Below are 21,289 nucleotides of genomic sequence, written 5' to 3'. Positions count from 1 at the left end.
TAAAAAAAATACGATGATTGGTAGAAGGGTGAACCAATTATAAGAAAGGAAAGAAGTAACATCAGTCCCTAAATTCCCCAGCATGCCTTATTCTTCTTCCTTCACACACGTTGAGTCATGGCGGCCGCGACTGTTGAGGTTCCATCTCAAGAAAGCTTGAACGGAAAGGTACAAAAAGCGGAATTATATTCACTAATTGGAGCAACTTCAGAATACCCGTCCACATCATTTACATGTGTCGGGAGGCTTTGAAGAATGAGGCATAACACAGTAGATGCTATTCTTATTCAATGACATGTAAATGAGTGGCCGGGTATTCTGAAGTTTAGCAACTGACCAAAATTGGCACTTTTGACATGCATTTGTAACGCGGCTCAAACATGTACAAGAATAATTTTGATCCTCGTGTTGTTTGAAATCGTGAGCGAAATTATTGATGGTTTAATCTGGATATATTTTTTTATCCGTTTGTGTAGTGCTGTATATCTTAATTTCTTTCATCTCTAATTTGAAAGCTGAGCCCATATTGTATATGTAAAAACTATATATTTGGCGATAAGAAGTAAAGATAACATAAACTTCCAAGACTGTTGCAGCTTTCCCGGTCTGATCTCAGGGAGCGTTCGAGTAATCAGCTGACCCTCGGCGAAATAACTGTTTAAGATGATGTTAACAGCTTTTATTTTTAGTTTATCCTCTGCACTGCTATTTGAGTAGTAATACCAAATGTTTACTTAAGATCGTTACGATATTAAGCTTCAGCAAACAGGAAGTAAATAGATGAAAGTTAAATCGTGCGTTTGTCCTACGATTTAAAGTCGAAGTGTCCAGTTGTTCAAAGAGTGGATAATGCTATGCAATGGATGTATTGCTATCCAGCAGGCAAGTGGTAATCTTTAACTCCCAAGATGTGATTGTGAATGCTCCCCTCTATGTGCCAGACATTTCTTTATGCATTAATTGTAAGAATTTATGGGTAGATCAAGAGTATAACTTCTACTTGATCAGTGTGAGTGTTCTTGTTGCCTGTTTGCGGGATAGTGCATGAATATTTTAGGGAGAAGTTACTTGTTGATTGCATCTGGGAGTTAAAGGGTTAACAAAAGGTACTGTGCTATCCACTGGATAGAGATTTTTCCATTGGATAGCATTATCCATCCTTTAAACAACTGGGACCAACTTATAAATACCTTATTATAGGAAATTAATAATGCATGTAATTAACGCGAATTTCAAAAATTCGCGTTAATTTTATGTATCTTAAATTACCTCGTTTTTAATCAAAATGACGTTAATTGAAAGCATCGTTATTTAAAGACACCTTTATTGTAAGTAAAGTTACAATTCCTCTACGTCACCGTCAGAGTCGGATGATGCATCATCCTTTAATATTAAGTTCAAAATGTCCTTAGATTCATCAGTGTAGCGGTCGTCTTCTCTGAGGGGATAACTCACTTCTTCAACTTTCTTGCGCAAAATGTCTATCGCATTGTTGTCATCCCATTTCATTTCTTATGTTTTTTGCCGGAAATAAAGAGCAAATTTTGTTGTTGGCCGTTGTTGTTTTCTAACGAAATGAGTGCGAAAATTATTAAATTCACGTCTTAATTATGCAACATACTGCACGGAAATTCGCGTTAATTAAATGTATGTAAACATAACTTTTGGAAAATTTGCGTTATATTATGTCGCGTAAAGTTTGTTCGCGTTATTAACATGCTTCGTTATATTCCTATAATAAGGTAACATTTTGGTATTCACTAAACATTTTGGTATTCTTTAGGTCGATCAGTTGGGTGCTCAAGCACCTGAAGAGAAGACAAATGGTGAAAGCGATGGTAGCCAAAGGAGACGACGGAAACGAGGCTTTGATGTTGGGCCTGGAGGAGGTTTGTTGGTCTTTGATATAGATTATCAATAATGCTTATGAAAGAGTGCAAAGCTTTGTCTCCTAAATGTACCTGAACTCTCTGTGATATTATTTATTCACCTCTGTATTTTTATCTTGAAAGCATAAGCAGAACATGTACAGGCAGTTGAAGAATAGAGAAAACAGACCAACCCAATTTTTCTCGGTTTCATCTGGTGCAGCTGATGCCAATGCATTTGAAATCAGATTCTCTTTTAAATCCACATTGTGTTTGAAATTTTGGGCTCAAAGTTTTCAAACAGTGAGAAAACTTAAATTTTCATGTTGCTGTTTACAAGGCTTTTAGCTATTGCTTCCCCAGCAACAGCTGTAAACAAAAGCAGAATCCACTGATTATCAAAACAATAGAATACTGCACACATTTGGAAATTTGATAGAATCTCCAAATTTTGTATACTACAAGAGAACTTGAATATAAATGAAAAGCTTCTTTAACTAATAGCAATGTCCTAAAATCCTGTTTAACTTAAAAAAAAATGTCTGTAGAAGCTGGAGCAAGAGTACTCTTCATTCTACATTTAGTAACTTGTTATAAATCTTCATTCTTTTTTTTTTTTACGGTGGTTGTATTAATACAGTGTAGATGGATGATAACATTTTCTGTTTGCTTTCTCTCTTTTTTTCTCTTTCTCTGTTTTTTGTCTTTTGCATCCAAATCAAGTTAGCCAGTGCCGCTTTGGCTTGAAGCCAGGATAATCATCATGACACTGACTCAATCTTTGGTGGTAAAACAAGTGTATACTGGTTTAAAATTATTTATGCCTGTAATGAAAAGATAATCTAACAGTACTCTGTTACTTTTGCGGAAGAGACTTACATTTATCATCAAATACAAACCTGTTGCAAGGGAGTAATTTTATCCGAAAGGATACAGGGAATTTTTCTCGATCCTTTGTTTTGACGCATTGACGGACACACGGACGAGTGGTTAAAAATGTTTAGACCCAAAACTTTCTCTTTTGGCTGACATTGGATCAATATTTGACAAATTTGATTGTTGATGCCTCATGACTAAAGTTAACCTCAGAAGGTGTGCTTTTCGATGGAACCCCGATTAAACACAAGGGTGGTCATAGGTTTATCATCGATATCTTCATGATGCTGTGTAATTATCCCATAGAATCACCTGGAGCTGGTGCAGCAAGTGGTGATGTAGAAGATCAACCCATTGATGATGGATCAAATGGAGAGCTTGTTATTGGGCCAGGAGCAGGTGGTATGCAGCCACGCCCTTCAGAAGTGAAAAGGGCATTGCCTCCTCTAACCTACCAACAGGAGGAGATGCTCAAGAAAGCAAAGAGATTTGCAATGGAACAGTCTGTCCAACAAGTGAGATATTCAAACATGAAATCTTTTGGTGTTGTAGTATAGGTTGAATTGCATGAAAAATTTGGGCCAAGAGTTCTCTGTTCCATTATTCTTTTTTTCATCATCTGCTGTTGTGGTCAATGCTACTCTTGCATACAGCTACTCCAACTTAAGAATTGCTATGCAGACAAGTTCCCCCAAGGTCTCGATAATTCAGATAATGAGTTAGATAAATATCCTTCCTCTCCACTGCTCTCAGCCATTGAATGAATTTTAGATATACTGTAGTTTTTATCAAATTGAGAGGTGTGAGACGTTAGTAGTTCAGTGGTCAGTGCGCTGGACTCTGGGTCAGTTAGCCTGGGTTCAAGTCCTGGCTGGGGCTTGACGTTGTGTCCTTAAGCAAGATGCTTCGCTCACATTGCTTCGTCGTCTTGGATAGGACGTAAAGCCGGAGGTCCCGTCTCCTGCACCTATCAATTAGTTAATTTCGGCAGGGGACGTTAAAGAAACCACATCACGAGATTACTGTGATGTGGTCTGGCCTGTTTACTGGGAATGGGGGGAGGGGGCAGCTATAAAATTTCTCCTTTATTAATTGTAAACTGCTGCCAGCAGTCTGAAAAAGTCCCCACACAGTGTTGTAAAGCACATTAGACCATTTTACATGGAAATGCACTATAGAAATCAATCTGTATTATTATATTATTAAATTCATACAGAGTATTGAATTCTTGGAAAGTGGTAAAATGTTTAAGCCTGGAAAACTGCAGAAAGTGAAATGCTAGCTTTAATGTGAGTACTCAATTGCTGGCCTAGATCTGTGGAAGGAAAATGAATATATGCAAATTGCCATGGCCAAAGCCTTTTGCCACTTCTTTTTTCTCGTGCCATATTTTCACATATTACAGTTTTGTCTCGAAAATGTCAAGATTAACTCGGGAAAATTCTAGAAACAGGATTGAATCTTTTCACAGAATCTATACAAATCCTTGATATTACAACCTGTATCTATTTTCCTGTGACCATACTCATTTTCTCTTACAGGTATTGGCGAAACAGCAAGCTCTCCAACAGCAGCAGATGTCTGCGCTACAGACAGCTGCCCAAAGACAGAGAGCATTAGCTCTGATGTGCAGGTAGATTGAGGAGCCAATTGTGTGACTAGTCAAACCTCAATTATTTGAACTTGTGGGGACTGGCCTGAATAGTCAGGATAATTTAGAGTTCTGGATTATTGTAAATATGAATATTATTGAGCAAAAAGAAAACTGAATAATTAAAGTAGAATGCATATCAATATTATGCATCAATTAAAGCACATTTTCAAGTCATTTTCAACATTTGGCAAAATGATTTACAAAAAGTTATTACAGGTAACTTTAAATGTCTTATATCAATGTTAAATGCTGGTGTAAATGAGTTTGTTTCAAGCTGCTATAGTGCATGAGCGGGTCGTTAATTCCATCATTCTTTGAAGCTGCCGAGTTACGTAAATACTGTCAACATTTTGACTTTTCATCTTTGTTAAACACTTCCTAAAAAACTCAACAGCTTCCAAAAGGGAAACAAATTCAGTTCCACTGTTGCACTGCCTCATTTATAACAGATGTTTGACATTTTTTTTTTCTTTAAGAAGTAATGTATTTAATATTCTTTCATCTTCAGAGTGTATGTGGGAAGCATCAATTTTGAACTCCGCGAGGAACATGTTCGACAAGCATTCATCCCCTTTGGTCCCATAAAAAAGATAGATTTGTCCTGGGATCCTTTGACCATGAAGCATAAGGTATGTTTGGCTTCAGTTAACAAACCATGGCCCATTAATCATTAGTCCCAGTAACTTTTTTGGGCTTCAGGCCTGTTTCTTGAAAGTCCAGGTAATGTAACAGGCCTGAAGCCGTATTTAATATCAAAATTTAAAAAGTTAGAGAAGCAAGATTTCTGGTTTTTATCCATAATTTGAAATTTTGCTTGAGTTGATGGGCTGAGGAGGCATGAAACTTAAAAATTGTAAAACCTGTTTATCAAATTCCAGCATACTGACAATTGGAGAACAGTGCTTACCAAACTGTTCGTGACATTACTGCAAAGGCAGATATTGGGAATTTTTATTTCTACAAATGATTGCAAGGTGACACAGAATTCCATGACTGACTTTCTGTGGCCAGAGTTGTTTTTTATTCAGACCTACACTATAGAGCTCCTTTTTTTTTTTTTTTTTTTTGAACTGTTCTTCTGGTTTGTGCTGTATATGTTAGCAAAAACCTTGTGTGAAGTTACAAAGATATGAATTCTATCTAGGGTTTTGCATTTGTGGAGTATGACTTACCGGAGGCAGCCCAGCTTGCTTTGGAACAAATGAATGGCGTTCTTCTTGGAGGGAGAAACATAAAGGTTAGTGATTACTCCCTAAGCCTTTTTTGAAGCTGTAATTGTTCATGCTAATGAGGGTAGTTTTTATAAAGTAGTTTGTTTCTCTATTATTTTGGAAAAATAAGGTAGAGGTATGCATGCTGTAGGTACGGATATTTCAAGAGTCGTTTGCACTGCGAGTGATGCTAACTACCTTTAAACATGAATTGAAACTTCTCATTGTCTTTTCACTAGGTGGGTCGTCCGAGCAATGTGCCGCAAGCAGCACCACTGATTGAGCAGTTCGAGCAGGAAGCTAAGAAGTATGCAAGAATCTATGTGGCCTCTGTTCATGCTGATTTGGCTGAAGATGACATTAAAAGGTGATTGCATTCAAAATATTTGATTGTAACATGATTCAAGTTTACATGTATGTTGGTTCAGACTCCTTTTACAGTGGTTCTTTTTTCCTATTTTCGAAGATTTTAGTCTTTGAGTAAGAAAAGTAGTCTTTCCAATAGGTGAAGTCTGATTTTTTGTTTTTCTTGTGCAAAAAATCATTGTCTGCTTGGTGCCTTGCATTTTAGTGTATTTGAAGCATTTGGTTTTCTATTTTTCTTGTGCACAAATTTATTGTCTGTTTTTTGCTTTGCACTGTAGTGTATTTGAAGCATTTGGTAAAGTGCGCAGCTGCACTCTTGCCCCAGACACCATGCCTGGCAAGCACAAGGGCTATGGCTTCTTAGAATATGAAAACCAACAGTCAGCCACTGATGCCATAGCTTCAATGAACTTGTTCGATCTTGGAGGACAGTACTTGAGAGTAGGTCGAGCAATCACACCCCCAGCCTCGGCACAGACCAGTAATGGTACATTGCCACCTGCAGCTGCTTTAGCTGCTGCTGCAGTATCAGCAAAGATACAAGCTCAGGAGCAGGGACTGACAAGTACATGTAAGGATGAGGAAATTTTTCCAGATTCATAAGTGAAGCCAGATTTGGGGCAGAAGGATTTTCAAGAGTTAATGTTTATTGGTAAATTCAGCAAAATGCTTCACTATAAGGGTTTTTCAACAAAATTTTCAACTCCCAAAAAGTCTAAAATTGACATCAACTGAATTAGTTGGACAAACTGTGTGACAAAGTCAAATTCCTTCCATGAGCCTGGGACCTTTTAGTATTTTTATAAATGACCTCGTGCTCGACACCTTAAGTAATAAGATTTCTACCTTGCCTTGTAAAAGGTTTATCAGACAAATCTGTTAGGAGGTGTAAATTAGTCTGTTAGTTAAGATAAGAGACTTGCACAAAAAGCCCAAACAAGAAGGCTTTAAAATATCAGGAATCAAAAGAAATTTTATAAACTCTAAAATTTTTAGGTCCAAAATGTCCAGAATCCAAGAACCAAAATCTATGCAGAAGTGACAAAAATTGAGATTTTTTTTTTTTATTTCTTATTTTTTATTCTTTCATCCCAGTCCCAGCCATTACAATTGCTGGTAGTACAGTGATCACTTCCATAGTGGGTACAGCAGGCCTGGTTGCTCTACCGACCATGGCAGCTGGAACCCTTGCCCCAGGCACTCTTGCACCAGGAGTGATGTCAACAAGTATTGCAGCACAACCAATCATGACAGCATCTACAGCACTACTAGCAGGTAATGTCTCTCCCTCCCCTCCCCTCCCCTCCCCTCCTCTCCCAAACCCACCTACCTGATTTGTATCCATCTTTTTTAGTAATTCCAGTTGTTAATAGCCAAAAAACTGCTCCTCTAGAAAAAGGAAACCCACTCTGCAGTTAGAAGCCAGAATTGTGAGTCACTCATTTGATTTGATTATGAATCAGTATTTTACTGTTTTATTCTCAGGTCCCCCAACAGCAGTTGTTACACCAGTGCCTGCTACACCTGTGGTAACCACAACAGGCCTCCCAGTCCAGTCAGCAGCTGTTCAGCAACTGCAGATTCAACAGCAACAACTTCTTGAGCAGCAACAACAACTTGTACAGCAACAGCAGTTACAACAACAGCAGCTGCAGCAGCAATCAGCCCAGGTGATTGCAGCACAGCAGGCAGAGGTGCGTGCTAAGATTGAAGAAGAGACACAGAGAAAAGTGGCAGAGAGCAGCATAAGTCACGAGGAGAATATGTCAATATCTGGTAGTAATGCCAGATATATGGTCATGCAGAAACTGTCTCGCAAAAGTGAGGTGAGTGCTATTTGTGGCAATGATCTCAGTTGTGAGTGTGCAAAACAGCAGATTTGCTTGAGAACAAATATTTGCAGTTGCCTGTTTCAGGCTCTCGGTCAGTGGTTACAAGCATGAAACTGGGATGTGACAGAAAGTGATTGCACTTCTCAGGTCAACAGTTTTTACAGACTCTTATCTTTATTTGTTCCTTTTCCTGAACCTTCCATTGATTTTCTGGACCTGCTTTTCTGCTATTTCCTTCAACCGAGAGTCTCGCACGAGCTGATTGCTTGCACGAGTTCTCTGAAGTAAGCAAAGCATTAAAAATTGAGCCATTTGTTTGTTTCAGTCAAAAGTTCTGGTACTGCGAAACATGGTAGGAGTGGAAGATTTGGATGAAGAACTGGAGCACGAGGTGACAGACGAGTGTAGCAAGTTTGGAGTGGTCAGCAGAGTGGTGATTTATAATGAAAAACAGGGGGAGGAAGAGGATGCTGAAGTCATTGTAAAGATATTTGTGGAGTTCAATCAACCTTCAGGTAACTAGAAATTCTGGTATTTATATTTAACAATTATTCGCTGAAGGCAAGGTGAACCTGAGGCGAATAATTGTTTTAGTATAATTTCACAGCTGAACAACAGGGAAATTTCTAAAATCATAACATTTTAGTAACATCTATTAACGTTTTATTTTAACTTTTTATATAAACCGCGTGGAGCGGTTTATATAGCGCCATATAAGGAACCACTTGACCAATCAGATTGCTTGAAACTCTTTGCTCAGCTCTGAAATTAAACTAAACTGGAATAGAGGAACTCATTTGTAGGTGTTGTAATTTGTGTGATTACCAATACAGTAGAATTCTCTCTAACTGGAAGAAATATTTTTTTGTTTCCCTGTGGGAGTTCAACTACACAGGGTTCTACGTGTACTGTAGATGAACAGTTTCCACCTTGTTTTTAAGAAGACTATGAAAAATTGAGATGCAATGAATATATGAGGTTCATATATTTTGAACTGCGGTATTAGATACGTATGATGTGCGATCCTGGCAGTAGATAGTGCTATTTATGCAATAGCGAAAATCAGACCTGAAAAAAATCAGGCCTGTACGGGACTCAAACCACTGACCTCTGCGATACTAGTGCAGCGCTCTACCAATTGAGCGAACAAGCCAACTGGGAGCAGGCCGTTAAGTTGACTCATAATAAACCCGTGAAAGTGATAAATGAGATGCAATGAATATATGAGGTTCATATATTTTGAACTGCAGTATTAGATACGTATGATGTGCGATCCTCACAGTAGATAGCGCTATTTATGCAATAGCGAAAATCAGACCTGAAAAAAATCAGGCCTGTACGGCCTTCTCCCAGTTGGCTTGTTAGCTCAATTGGTAGAGCGCTGCACTAGTATCGCAGAGGTCAGTGGTTCGAGTCCCGTACAGGCCTGATTTTTTTCAGGTCTGATTTTCACTATTGCATAAATAGCGCTATCTACTGCGAGGATTGCACATCATACGTACTATGAAAAATTGTGACCATCTTATGTTCAACACCATAACTATGCTTCAAATCAAAATTCAAGTGAAAGATGAATTGATAGTGAAATTTTTTTCTTTTCAGAAACTGATAAAGCTGCCAATGCTTTGAACGGGAGATGGTTTGGTGGCAGAGTTATCAAAGCTGAAGGATATGATGAACTGAAATTTGGTGCTGGAGACTTGTCAGGATAGATTTTTACTTGCAGTGACTTTTTTTTGCATTGTATTATTTTATACTCATAGGAGAAATAGGTACACTGTAGTCAGCTTTCACCCAATTCAGTTCACTCAACCATGTAACTGCTAGCTGCTAGGACTATTTTGATGGAGTTTTTGGCAGTAGCAGCACTAGCTATAGTGGTGAACCAGAGAAAGATAATGGAAATCTGGCCAGCACTGAAAAGCATTTTCCTTCTTACCTAGCAAACAATTTTCTCTGCTGGTAGCCCATTGGCAGAAACCTCTCTCAGCACTTATTCTTGGAGTCAACCCTTTTGTAAGCAGACATAGTTTTAGAGTGGCATTTTGCTGTAAAAAGTATAACATTTCGGTTGAGTCAGTTGTAAAAACTGAGTTATCTGCCCAATGCATCTGAGTGGATGGTTGATGTAAAACATGAGAATGGTCAAAGCTCTGTACTGATTGGAACTCAACACTTTCCTTGGGAGCCTTTCATTAATAGATCTACTCAGTAACTTCTTAGTTCGAGAGACAGAGGTTCTTATCGATAGTCTTCCAGCCCCAGTACTTAATTTCGGTGTGATTTTTTGAGATCACCTTGCACAAAGGTTGTGTAGGTGAAATGAAAGGGTTTGTTTTTATGTATAGTTTCTAAATAGGATGGAAAATGTGGAAAAGGTTCCCGATCTTCCACTGTGTCCAGAAAGTTACCCTGTTGGCAGAGTAAAAGACCTCGGGTCACTAACTGTTGTTAGGGTTTTAGGGGGGGTAAGTTTCCAAGAAAGAAACTGGTGCTGTGTCGTTAGGGGGGTATTACAAGATAATTTGGTTTTATCAACTGAGGTGTTCAGATATATGAATTCATATAATTTGTCGTATTTGATTTATCATCTCACTGGTTTATGTTGAATTAATATGATGACCTGCTCTCAGTTGGCTTGTTAGCTCAATTGGTAGAGCGCTGCACTTGTATCACAGAGGTCAGTGGTTCAAATCCCACTCAGGCCTGATTTTCACTGTTACTTAAATAGTGCTTTTTACTGCCAGGATCGTGTACAAATATGAGGCGATAATATAAATTGACCATAGAAGAGAATTAAAAAAGCAAAAAGTTTGACTGAGCCCTTCATTTTTCACCTGGGCAAAGAGCTAATGCTCAGAATGTCAGCTTTAGAAACTCATTTACATCATTAACTCAGTTGATAAAACCAAATTATCTTTAACTGTTTGTGGGCTCAAGCTTCATTACTTACACACAGACAGTATCAGTTTTGTTTTTTTCCTGAGTGTAGGGTTGGAAGCTAGATCATTTTGAAAGGGTTAAGTACTTAAAAATCCAATCTTGTTTGATTTGTGATAACTTTTAGTAAGAAAGCATTAGGCAACATTTGCTCCCCTTGAAAGTATTAAATCTTACTTTAACCAGTTCAAAACCAAATTGTAGATACTTAGATGTGTTTAACTGTACAATATTGCTAAAATAAAAATTAAAAAAAAAAAAGAAAAATCAGTAAATATGGATTTACACTGTAACTTTACATTTTTTGTGTTGTATTTGTAATTTAGTGTTTTCAATGCTACTTTCATTGGTCACCCATCTTGCAAATTTAGCTTTTTGAATGGTAATTTCGGCAATAACTGTGCAACACGGAAGTCATTAAATGAGATCTGTAACGTGTTTTTATTTCAGACATGTAAGTCTGCTAGTCTAAAGAAGAAGAAAATGTATGGATGTTTCAGATTTTTGACACTGCATTGTTCTAAGTTATGAATTTCCTTTTATTGAGTTTCTAACAAGTCAACTTTGAAAAATAATAGGACTGATAGTTCATGTGTTTGTCCTTAAATCTTTGATGATGCTTCTGTGTTTTTCTGAAATCAGCCAGTCAAGGTGCTTTCCAACTCTCCATCCTGATCAAGTTCCTGTAGGAAAAAAGGATTTAAGTTAATTATAAACTATCCAAAAATTATAAGGGAGAATAAGAACAATGATACTTTAAGCAGCAGTTGTTTGGTGTCCTGCTGTGTACAAAAACCCAATTTTAACCACTGGGAAGGAGTGTAAGAGATGCACAATATTGATGGTGCTCTAGGTAAAGGGTAAGGTGAAGTCTGTTTACGAGCCAAGTGGCCCCATCAGGCTAGGGCTTAACTCCAGTTTCTGCAGCATGAAGTGACTTGGAGTATTTCTACTTCCCCTTGCCATTGCAGGGGATGCTAGTCAATCACAGGGTTACCCCCCCCCCCCCAACATTAAATTTGCTAGTACCCATTTAAACACCCGAGTAAAGAGAGACCGAGAGTAAAGTGTCTTGCCAAAGAACACAACACAGTGTCCCTGGCCAAGGCTTGAACCAGGACCACTCAATCCATAGTCAAGTGTACTAACCATGAAGCCACTGCGTCTCCCACAGGTAAGAGGTAGACACAAGGAAAAAAGGTCCCAGAGTTACAAGCCTAGTCTAAGATTACTTGGAAGTTCTGATTTAGATTGAAATATTACAATCTGGTTTGCCAGCAAGAAAAGCTGCATGAATCCCTCACTCATCACCCCTTTTGCTGTGAACTACAAGGGTAGGGTAGGGGTGTTTAGTGTGCTCCCTCAGCAATGTGTGGGGGAATAGTTCATGGTGGATGCCACACATACCGTGATGATGTCTAATCCGCCTATTAGTTCTCCCTTCACATATACTTGTGGATAAGTTGGCCAGTTAGAATATGTCTTGAGACCCTGGCGAACCTGAGATGTAAAGAGATTCAATCTTAGTTTGCTTCTCCCATTGCAGTTGTTGTTCCCAAGGAAGATAATAGCTTACCTCTTGATCTTCCAATATATCAAAAGTCTCAAATGGGACACTATGAAGGAATGAAAAGTCATTAAATCATTCTTCATGATAAAACAAATTATGTTGAAAATCTGAGTTGACTTTCCAAAAGCCTTGATTAGAACACCTGAACAAAAACCAAAAATTCTGCTCTCTATTAGAATATAATTTTACCCACCTGGGATACTTTTTCAAGATTTCACACAATTTCCTGCTGAAACCACACCTTGGACCCTGTGGAAAAAAAATTGAATAATTTTAAGTTACCACAACCTATTCACATATGGCACCAAACAGACTTGTCAGTTTTGCCTGACTTTTCATTTTAAATGTGGACACTGCAGGTGTTCTCTGAAGATTTCTTAGAAGTGTGCCATGAAAAATGCAACCATCTATATCATTCTGCAGATCAAGACAGATACTTGTAAAAACCCAATAGGCATAAGGTCTAACTGCTTTTAAAGTGGCTGGCACCCCAGAAACAAGGAAGCGGTGAAAACCCAGGCCACCTGGGCTCCTGGAAAACACTGCATTACATTGCCATCTATGGCAATGCAGCTAAACTTCATGATGAGTTAGTGAAATCTAAACTCACCTCAGGATTTCCTTTCATGAAAACCATCACGGGAGCAGCTGAGATGAGAGACTGTAACCTTGAAAATAAAGTTAACAGTAGTGTGACACATGCAGAATATCGCATGAAGGCGTGCCCATTGAACTGAATCATGTTTTGATCAGGCTAAGTTTCTAACTGTGTCGCTGAGGGGTATTGAAAGACAATTTCGCCTTATCAGTTTCAGTTAATAAAACTAAAAATTATGTCCATTCCTGTTTGCGGGGGACTTCAGCCAGACTGCATTAAGCTGTTCACAGTTTTTGAAGGAAAATTTTCCGGATTCCCCCAATAATCAGAAACAAGGCCAGACCATAACACTGGGAGCTACATTCCCTACTCTTAGTGATGTGTTTGGGTTCTTTGGCATCCCCTGCTAACCAGTACAGAAGAGATGCAGGAGACGGAGACTGGTTTTTCATCCTTATCCGAGAAGACTAGAATGTCTCATCATTTGCAGTGGTTATATAAGTGTAGCAAAGGCAGCACATTCTCCTTAGTTATTTTAAGACCCTGAGAGTTGGTCTGGTCTGGGGCTTGACCCCCCCCACACAGCAGTCTGGTTCTCTACAACACAAGTATTGTGAATTGATTATGTACACTGGCCATGGCAAAGAGTTTCGAAAGCTGATGTTTTGAGCATTAGCCCTTCATTAGATTGAATGCTCTTTTTCGTTTTTTTTTTTGGTCAGAAAAATTTCAGATGAAACCTTTCTCTTTTTTATCTTTTTATTTTTTGGCTGATATTTACCTTTTATTAAGATCTTCTTTTGTTGGTAATGTAGATGTGAGTTCCCCACTTGCTGCCAATTCCTGAAATGAAAACACAAGGAAAAAGTCTTAGTTAAACAAAGATCAAGCTAATTAACAATTATTCCACGAGCGCGCGTTGGATATGAGATGACAGAAGCCAACGAGGCGCGTAGCACCGAGTTGGCTATAATCATCTCATATCCAACAAGCGAGAGTGGAATAATTGTTTTATTTAAAAAATGCCCCCAAGATATTAGACAAATCTTCTCAACTTTATTTTGTGAGAAGAAACCAAATTTAACAATGTACAGAAATTAGGTTATGGTATATTTGCTCATATACCATAATGGCTGAGCCAATAAAAAGTCTTGAATTGTATTATCCAATGGTCCAGTTTTTACTAATATCTATTATTAAAAACTAGATCATTGGATAATGCAATTCAAGATATTTTATTGGCTTAGCCATTATGGTATATCAGCCAATATACCATAATCTACAAATATGGTAAGCGTACGTGTCAGCTTAAAATTAAAAGGGAGCTAAAAATTTAATAAAATTTAATAATTTAATTTAACGTTTTTAATAAAACAATTATTCCACTCGCGCTTGTTGGATATGGGATGATTATAGCCAACTCGGCGCTACGCGCCTCATTGGCTATCTATCATCTCATATCCAACGCACGCTCGTGGAATAATTGTTAATTATTAAAAACTGGATCATTGGATAATGCAATTCAAGACTTTTTATTGGCTTAGCCATTATGGTATATCAGCCGATATACCATAATCTACAAATATGGTAAGCGTAGGCGTCAGCTTAAAATCAAAAGGGAGCTAAAAAATCCAGTTTCTTCTTACAAAATAATAATTTCTTGGGGCGTTTTTAATAAAACAATTATTCCACTCGCGCTTGTTGGATATGAGATGATTATAGCCAACTCGGCGCTACGCGCCTCATTGGCTATCTATCATCTCATATCCAATGCGCGCTTGTGGAATAATTGTTAAATAGAGTGTTTACTTGAATATTCAGGAGGGCTGACAAAAGTCGAAAAATGAATTTCTTTCTATTTAACCTCAAGAACATTTTTGAAAGATAAATGATTTTAAGAAATGAAATTTAAAGCTTCAGTTTACTTTTACTTCATGCAAACAGGTAATGAGAATCCTTAGACTTATCAGGTGGAAGTTTTAAAAATGATCCAAAACCAGATTCTCGTAATTGATATATGGGGAAATGTGTAGCCACTAGAGGTGAGAATTGACTGGCAGATCTTGGGAGTTGAAATTTTCCAACAAATGGTCTTAATTAGAGGAAGTCTTCTCAAACCTTCACAATGTCCAGGCCGCCAATCAATTCACCATCAACATATAACTGTGGGTATGTGGGCCAATTTGAGTACACTTTCAGACCTGTAATTATAAAATGAAACAACTTCAGATCTATATAGATCTCTGGCTTAAATATTTATTATCAACATGAGAAAGATATGCCTCAGCATAATTTATATTCACTATTGTTACACAAAATGAGTGAAAGATGGGGGAAAAAACTGTTCCAAACTTACAAACCTTGTCTAACTTCATTGTCAGTAAGGATATCGAAGTGACTGTAATCTGCCTCATGTGAATTTAACAATTCTATCATTTGCCGACTAAACCCTAAAATCAAAACAAGAACATCCATTTGCTTTATAACTAATATGATACAATAACATTTTATAAATTCTTAGGGCCATTTCAAAACACACTGCATTTCCCAATGACCTCCTTGAGGCCCACCCCTAAAAAAAAAAACCTGAGTGTTAAAACATTTTAAAGCGTGAAGGCTCTAGGCATGTAACACCTCCTAACCACGATACTGCTAAATCGTTCATTAAAAGCATGAGAAAAAAGGAAATGATTGCCATCCTTAGAAGCTTTGATTATTAAACAAATTCTCCTTATCAGCACCTTGGGAAATGTACAGAGAACGGTATGGAGAATATGCATATTGATGTTAGGATGAAAAGAGTTAAAAAAAAAAAAAACATGCAAGTGCCCTAAAGATCAGTACAAAAAAAAAAGAAGCAAGATACAGACCACAGCGAGGTTCCTGGGGTGATCCTTTCATGAATAGAACACATGGCGCTCCATTTATAATGTTTTTTAATCTGGTATTTAAATCCTGAGATACAAATAGTAGTGTCTTATTACATGTACCATTTCTCCTCAGAAATTACTGTCAAATGATATGCAAGTAGCCAGCTCAACACAGTGAACTAGCCAGTGGTTTTTGCTAACGCGTACTGGCTCTCAATGACACATGGTTGCCACAGTTATAGATAGATGGATAGAAACTTTATTAACGTGTCAAAGACCCTTCTAGTTTGGGAGATATCCCATACTAATGTGGGGACACAAATAAAATGGATAACAATTATTTACAAAGAATATTACCTACTTAAGAATAAAATTAAGTCATAATTATCATGTATGAAAAAAATATGAAATAAATTAAGTACATAGAGCACAGCACCTGCAGCCATCATCTAATAGTTATTTTTAAATTCCCCATCATATAGTTTTTTTAAATTCCCCATCATCTTATAGTTTTTTTTGAAATTCCCTGACTACTCCCTGACAAATGTAGAATTTCCCTGACTAACTGAATTAAATTAACAATTTCACATATCAGCCCAGACAGTGGCCATCAACCTCACATCCATCCTTTTAGTTAAATGTCTTCAGCAAGTCACATGCAGCGTATACGAACTGACAGTTCCTTAATACAACATGGAAAAATAGCTGATTGTCTTGGAAACCAAATATCACCTTGTCATCCAATTTCATTAAACAGTATAAAAATTCTACCAATCCAACATATTTTGTGTCAGTGAAATGTAGCAAAGAGTAAGAAATGGATAAAATAATGAGAAAAGGCGAAGTTTCATTCACAAACAAACTTGAACTTGAATTACAAAGGGAAAACAATATTGCTTGTAGGGAATCTATTTACTGTCAAAGTTTCAGCATCTCTCATCATATAAAGGGCATAGACAAGATTTGATTGAGATTTCTGACAAAGAAGTAATTTTTTCTAACTTTTCCCTAACCTCGAAGAAATTTTTTTACCCTGAATTTTCTCTGACCTGTGACAACCATGTGACAGTTCTGAATAAAGCACGAGGGCACTTTCATGTACATGTAGGAGCAAAACAAACCTCTTTTGTGTCCTGTTCTTTTTCTGCTGCAGCAACAGTTGTGGTGATAATACTTGCATGATGTTGAACCTTCTTGGTTAAGGCTGGAGCATTTGCTCCATCCAGCCGGTCCACAACCTTTTGGTTCTAAAAATAAACAAGTTCAAAATAATGTTGAACAAGGTTAATATTGATGATTGACACAATTATCCTCAATATTACAGTAAATCAAAATTATCCTCCTCATTGTTTTGGAATGCCTGTGGCAGACCATGTTGCCGACCATGTTAAAAGTTTGCAAGGGTGTCATTGTAGTCTGATAAGGAAATTAGCCACGTGCTTGTGCTTTTCACTGAAGTTTAGCCCCGTTGGCTTGAGTTAATATTTAGATGGGTGACCAAATTTAATTTCCTGTGCTGTTAACCTTTTTTCCTTGTCTTATTTTCAATTTCATTCCTGTACTATGAAGAGTCAGCAATAAATTTATTAGTTTCCATGTAAAACCAGAGTGATAAAAATATTGATTTCCTATACCCCCAGTCATTCTTTTCTTATGATTTTCACCACAATAATTTAGTGTCAAATAAAAAAAATAACACCCACAAGGCTGTGATCTAAGGAAAATTAAATGGAGCCCAGTGCTCTGAAACTGTGAAATCCAGGATACCCAGCATATGCTTTGAATGAAAAAACTCAAATTCCTGAGTCACCCAAGAGCAAAAGTAAGGCACCAGGGGCCACCGGGCACTACTAGACCACAGCCTTACACCCAGTTGATATTTTTATTTCTTCTTGTCACCTCTTTGCTGAGAAAAATATTGATATTACGAGTAGTGAATTATTTTTGATTGCTCCTAAGAGAGAAAGGGTCAATCCAATTAACTTGGGTGGTAATGACTACTATAAGGGGAGGGGGGGGATGACTTAAATCCAACCCAATCTGATTGGGTTGTCTTTATACCTTTCACCAACTAAAGAGGCTCTTTATTTTTAAACACATTTTTCCTTGTTATCACCTTATGAAATACATAGAGAACAAGATGGAGAATATGCATGAGAGCGATGTTAGAGTGTGAAGGGTTCTGTTTTACTCACCTTGAAAAGGAGAAATGTTGGAACTGCACTTATTTCATATTTAATGGAGACTTCTGGAAGATTCTCAGCCTCAAGCTACAGACAAAAATGTGTGGGACGGAAAGTTGGTTAGGCACAATAAATCTATTGATTATTGAAATCAGCATAATAATAGTAATAGTAGTCAAAATTTAATGTCTTTACGTGGGGCAAGGTTACCCATATTGCCTGAGCCAGAGGCTCATGTATGAAATGCAAGACAACAACCCACCCATCCTACCCCAGGGGAGGACATCCATCACACAGTAATCTCGTGCGTGGGAAATTAAACGTATCCTACCCCGAACCCTGCAGGAGATGGAACCTCCATTTATTCATCCCTATCTGAAAAGACTAAAATATCTAAACCACTTCTTGATGTTATAGAAAGGCAGCATATTCTTCTCAATTATTTTAAGACCTTGAGTGTTCGTCCGGCCAGGGCTCGAACCCTCGACCTCCAGCACATCAGTCCAGCGCTCTATCCATTGAGCTAACCGGGAGGCGGGTAGCACAGGTGTGCTGTGTTTGCAGGAGTTTATCAGTGTAAAAATTGTGTCAGTACATCTCACTTGGGAGTCAGTCATTATTTATTACTTAAAGGGGGGAAGAGGGATTTTGGAGAGGAGAGGATTACATGGTTTTCAGGGGGAATGGAGAGGGAATCAGTCTTTGCCAACAGATTATAAAGGGGGGGACTCAAGAAGATTGACTGCCAATTAACTGCAATGAGGTGGAGGGATCATACGAATTTAAAGAGCCTTATGGGGTGATCAGGTAAATGCCATCTTGACACAAACAAAATTCTCTACACACCCCCCCCCCCCTTCTGTAATTTACAATGACCACTCCCTTGGGACAGTCGAACAACGGCACCAACCTTCACAAATTTGACATGTGAGTTCTCCTTTGCCAACTCTGTCATCACCTCATTCATCTGTTTGCATTGAGGAGCCCATGGTGCATGGAAATGTACCACAGTAAGAGCACTAAATAGAATTAAAAACAATAGACAGGGATTTTTATTAAATACTACTTGGGTAAAAATATGCACTACTTTATCAGTTATATGTGCAGCAATGATACATTTTTTTCATGCATCATAAAACAAAGCACCCTACCTAGTCTGCAGAGTAAGACAGAACTTGACGAGATCTTTTGATGCAAAGGCAATTCTGCTGCATGAAATGTGCAGCAAGAAGGGAAAAATTGTGCATGCATCTATCATACTCTGCAGATAGGCTAGTCTTATGGAAAAAAAACCCTCTTTTCCAAAGTCATCCTATCATCAACAGAAAAAAAAAACAATTTAAAAAAAAGATGGCATGTAACAAATTCAGGCTTCAAGATCGGACCCAAACAAAAATTCCACATTCCTTCCACATGAAATATGCTTTATAAACATGTTCAGGTGTGCATAAGTTATGAAGCACCACCCTTACAGTAAAACATTTTATTTTCGTATTCCTTTTCTGTAAATAAAGTGAGAAAAACATTAAACAAAGCTTTTAAAGCAGACAGCTTTAAAATAAGGGACATAATGCCACAACAAATTAATTACAACTACGTATTTGACATTTTCTATTTAAAAACGGAGACCTTCAAACAATATATGATAATTTGAGTTCACAGTAAAATTCTAGTGAACATAAACCGAAAGAGCTGACAAATTATGCCTCTGTTACTTTCCTCATCCATGATTATTGAATATTAAGAATGATCTTCCGGAATTTTGGGTAAGCTTCAAATCAATAAAGCTTAAACCTGACAATCAAGTCTACATTAAAATATTTAAACAATAGGAAGAAACGGACTTTGTACACTAAAAAAATACCACACCTAAGTAGTTTTTTTCGGGTTAAAAAAAAAAATTATCGTACTTGAATAAAATTAAAATTGTTTATTGCATTTAATTCGGGCTTTTCGGTTGTCAAGCTAGTTCGAAGCTAAAAGTTTTTGTAAGGCTTAACTTTAATTTAAACGGCAAAAAGTGTCTTCTGAAATTACCTTATATGAATGAGGTTGATCGCGACGAGTGAGCCAAAATTAAACTGAGCATTTCCTATTTTATTTCAGCTTACAACATGCAACCGATCTCGATTAGTTTCGTCTCAGAACAACACATGATCTTCACTATGTTGCAGCAATCTCGTCAGAAATATTGGTTTCACTATATACGCAGAGAAAAAAACTACAAACAGGTTAAAATATAGGACATGGACTCACCTTGAAGAATTGCCCAAGATTTTATCAAATTCCGTCTGGGAGTTGACTTCTTCAAGCGCCATGCTCTTTGAATTTTTTTCCTTGTGCTTGTGTAACAACCAGCAGTAATAATAGCAACTTTATGCGCAGTGCTTTTTGAATGAACGACAGGGAGCGACTGGGAACGAACATCTGATAAAACTAGATCGCGTGAGATCGCGTGAGATCGCGTGGTTTGATCGTGTACCTTGAAGTGCTTCGGTAATGGTTTCACTTCCGTTTCAGTCATACGTGCAGATGAAAATTCTCAACCCACCACACGTGCGAGCTCGTGCAGAAAAAGTTCACCCACCGAGACATATGGGAGATGAATCACCCTTTTCATTACCAGTGAAATGTCGAATTGCCTTCTTTTTTCAGAGTGAAACGCTATTTCATTAACAAAGAGAGGGTGTTTTTTAAGAGCGCTTAAAAATAAGGGCCACTTAGACAAAGATACCTATGAGAGAATCTTTCCAGTTGGTTCTCAACTAGCCAGGTTTTATGGGCTACCTAAAATGCACAAGGCTCGGCAGCCTAATGAAAGACCTCCTTTTCGCCCCTTAGTATCTTCAATAGGTACCCTATAATTACAATTTATCTAAGTTCCTTTGTAATCTTCTAGAGCCACATGTCCCGCGTGAATACTACGTTCGCGACACGTTTTCCTTTGTACATGAAATCAACCAGTTATCAACCTCAGGAAAGTTCATGGTATCTTTCGATGTTGAGAGTTTGTTCACTAGTATACCTCTTGATGAATGCATTGATCTGGCGATCAGATACATTCATCAAGGTAACCCTGGTCTTAAGATAAACGCCGCTGACCTAAAAACGCTTTTTACCTTCGCAACAGCTGAGACTGGTTTAAGGGTGTGTTTTATGATCAAATAGATGGGGTTGCCATGGGGTCCCCACTTGCTCCAGTACTTGCAAACCTCTTTATGGGACATCATGAAAGAAGCTGGCTAGATAACTATTCATTCTCTGAAGTTCTGTTCTACAGACGCTATGTTGATGACACCATTTGTTTGTTTAATAGCGAGG

The 21,289-nt window shown here is 37.8% G+C and overlaps 2 protein-coding genes across 3 annotated transcripts; one reads left to right on the top strand and one right to left on the bottom strand.

The window, feature by feature from the left end:
* Positions 1-67: 67 nt before the first annotated feature.
* Positions 68-11,246, top strand: LOC111335370 (poly(U)-binding-splicing factor PUF60). 2 transcript variants are annotated; one of them, XM_022941253.2, is made up of 12 exons: positions 68-168; positions 1,784-1,889; positions 3,051-3,259; positions 4,286-4,377; positions 4,907-5,027; positions 5,543-5,635; positions 5,849-5,976; positions 6,254-6,546; positions 7,071-7,250; positions 7,461-7,801; positions 8,133-8,322; positions 9,410-11,246. In XM_022941253.2, exons 1-12 carry the CDS (start codon positions 118-120, stop codon positions 9,517-9,519), a joined length of 1,914 nt encoding a protein of 637 aa, XP_022796988.2. In that variant the 5' UTR covers positions 68-117; the 3' UTR covers positions 9,520-11,246. The 2 variants fall into 2 exon arrangements, with proteins under 2 accessions (XP_022796988.2, XP_022796991.2); XM_022941256.2 differs by lacking the exons at positions 68-168; positions 1,784-1,889 and adding an exon at positions 1,925-2,655.
* Positions 11,170-20,379, bottom strand: LOC111335371 (glutaredoxin-3). The gene is made up of 13 exons (XM_088762813.1): positions 20,225-20,379; positions 18,879-18,987; positions 17,981-18,055; positions 16,907-17,032; positions 15,786-15,870; positions 15,276-15,365; positions 15,034-15,116; positions 13,697-13,758; positions 12,928-12,985; positions 12,511-12,566; positions 12,324-12,363; positions 12,155-12,247; positions 11,170-11,430 (listed from the first exon to the last, which is right to left on the bottom strand). Exons 1-13 carry the CDS (start codon positions 20,284-20,286, stop codon positions 11,386-11,388), a joined length of 984 nt encoding a protein of 327 aa, XP_088618939.1. The 5' UTR covers positions 20,287-20,379; the 3' UTR covers positions 11,170-11,385.
* Between the last annotated feature and the right edge of the window lie 910 nt (positions 20,380-21,289).

Source organism: Stylophora pistillata, chromosome 1 (assembly GCF_964205215.1).
Source record: "Stylophora pistillata chromosome 1, jaStyPist1.2, whole genome shotgun sequence".
Taxonomy (NCBI): domain Eukaryota; kingdom Metazoa; phylum Cnidaria; class Anthozoa; order Scleractinia; family Pocilloporidae; genus Stylophora; species Stylophora pistillata.
The sequence above is the reverse complement of the archived record's forward strand: the minus strand, read 5'-3'. Positions and strand labels throughout refer to the sequence as shown.

What these genes read in the sequence shown, in the direction of transcription:
- LOC111335371 (XM_088762813.1), bottom strand. Translation starts at nt 20,286, where the DNA reads ATGGCGCTTGAAGAAGTCAACTCCCAGACGGAATTTGATAAAATCTTG. An exon ending in ACCCCAGGAACCTCGCTGTG is followed by an intron (nt 15,366 to 15,785) that starts GTCTGTATCTTG and finishes TTTTGATTTTAG; the next exon opens with GGTTTAGTCGGCAAATGATA. An exon ending in ATCTTGAAAAAGTATCCCAG is followed by an intron (nt 12,364 to 12,510) that starts GTGGGTAAAATT and finishes ATTCCTTCATAG; the next exon opens with TGTCCCATTTGAGACTTTTG.
- LOC111335370 (XM_022941253.2), top strand. Translation starts at nt 118, where the DNA reads ATGGCGGCCGCGACTGTTGAGGTTCCATCTCAAGAAAGCTTGAACGGA. An exon ending in TGGAACAGTCTGTCCAACAA is followed by an intron (nt 3,260 to 4,285) that starts GTGAGATATTCA and finishes TTTCTCTTACAG; the next exon opens with GTATTGGCGAAACAGCAAGC. An exon ending in TTGGAGGGAGAAACATAAAG is followed by an intron (nt 5,636 to 5,848) that starts GTTAGTGATTAC and finishes TCTTTTCACTAG; the next exon opens with GTGGGTCGTCCGAGCAATGT.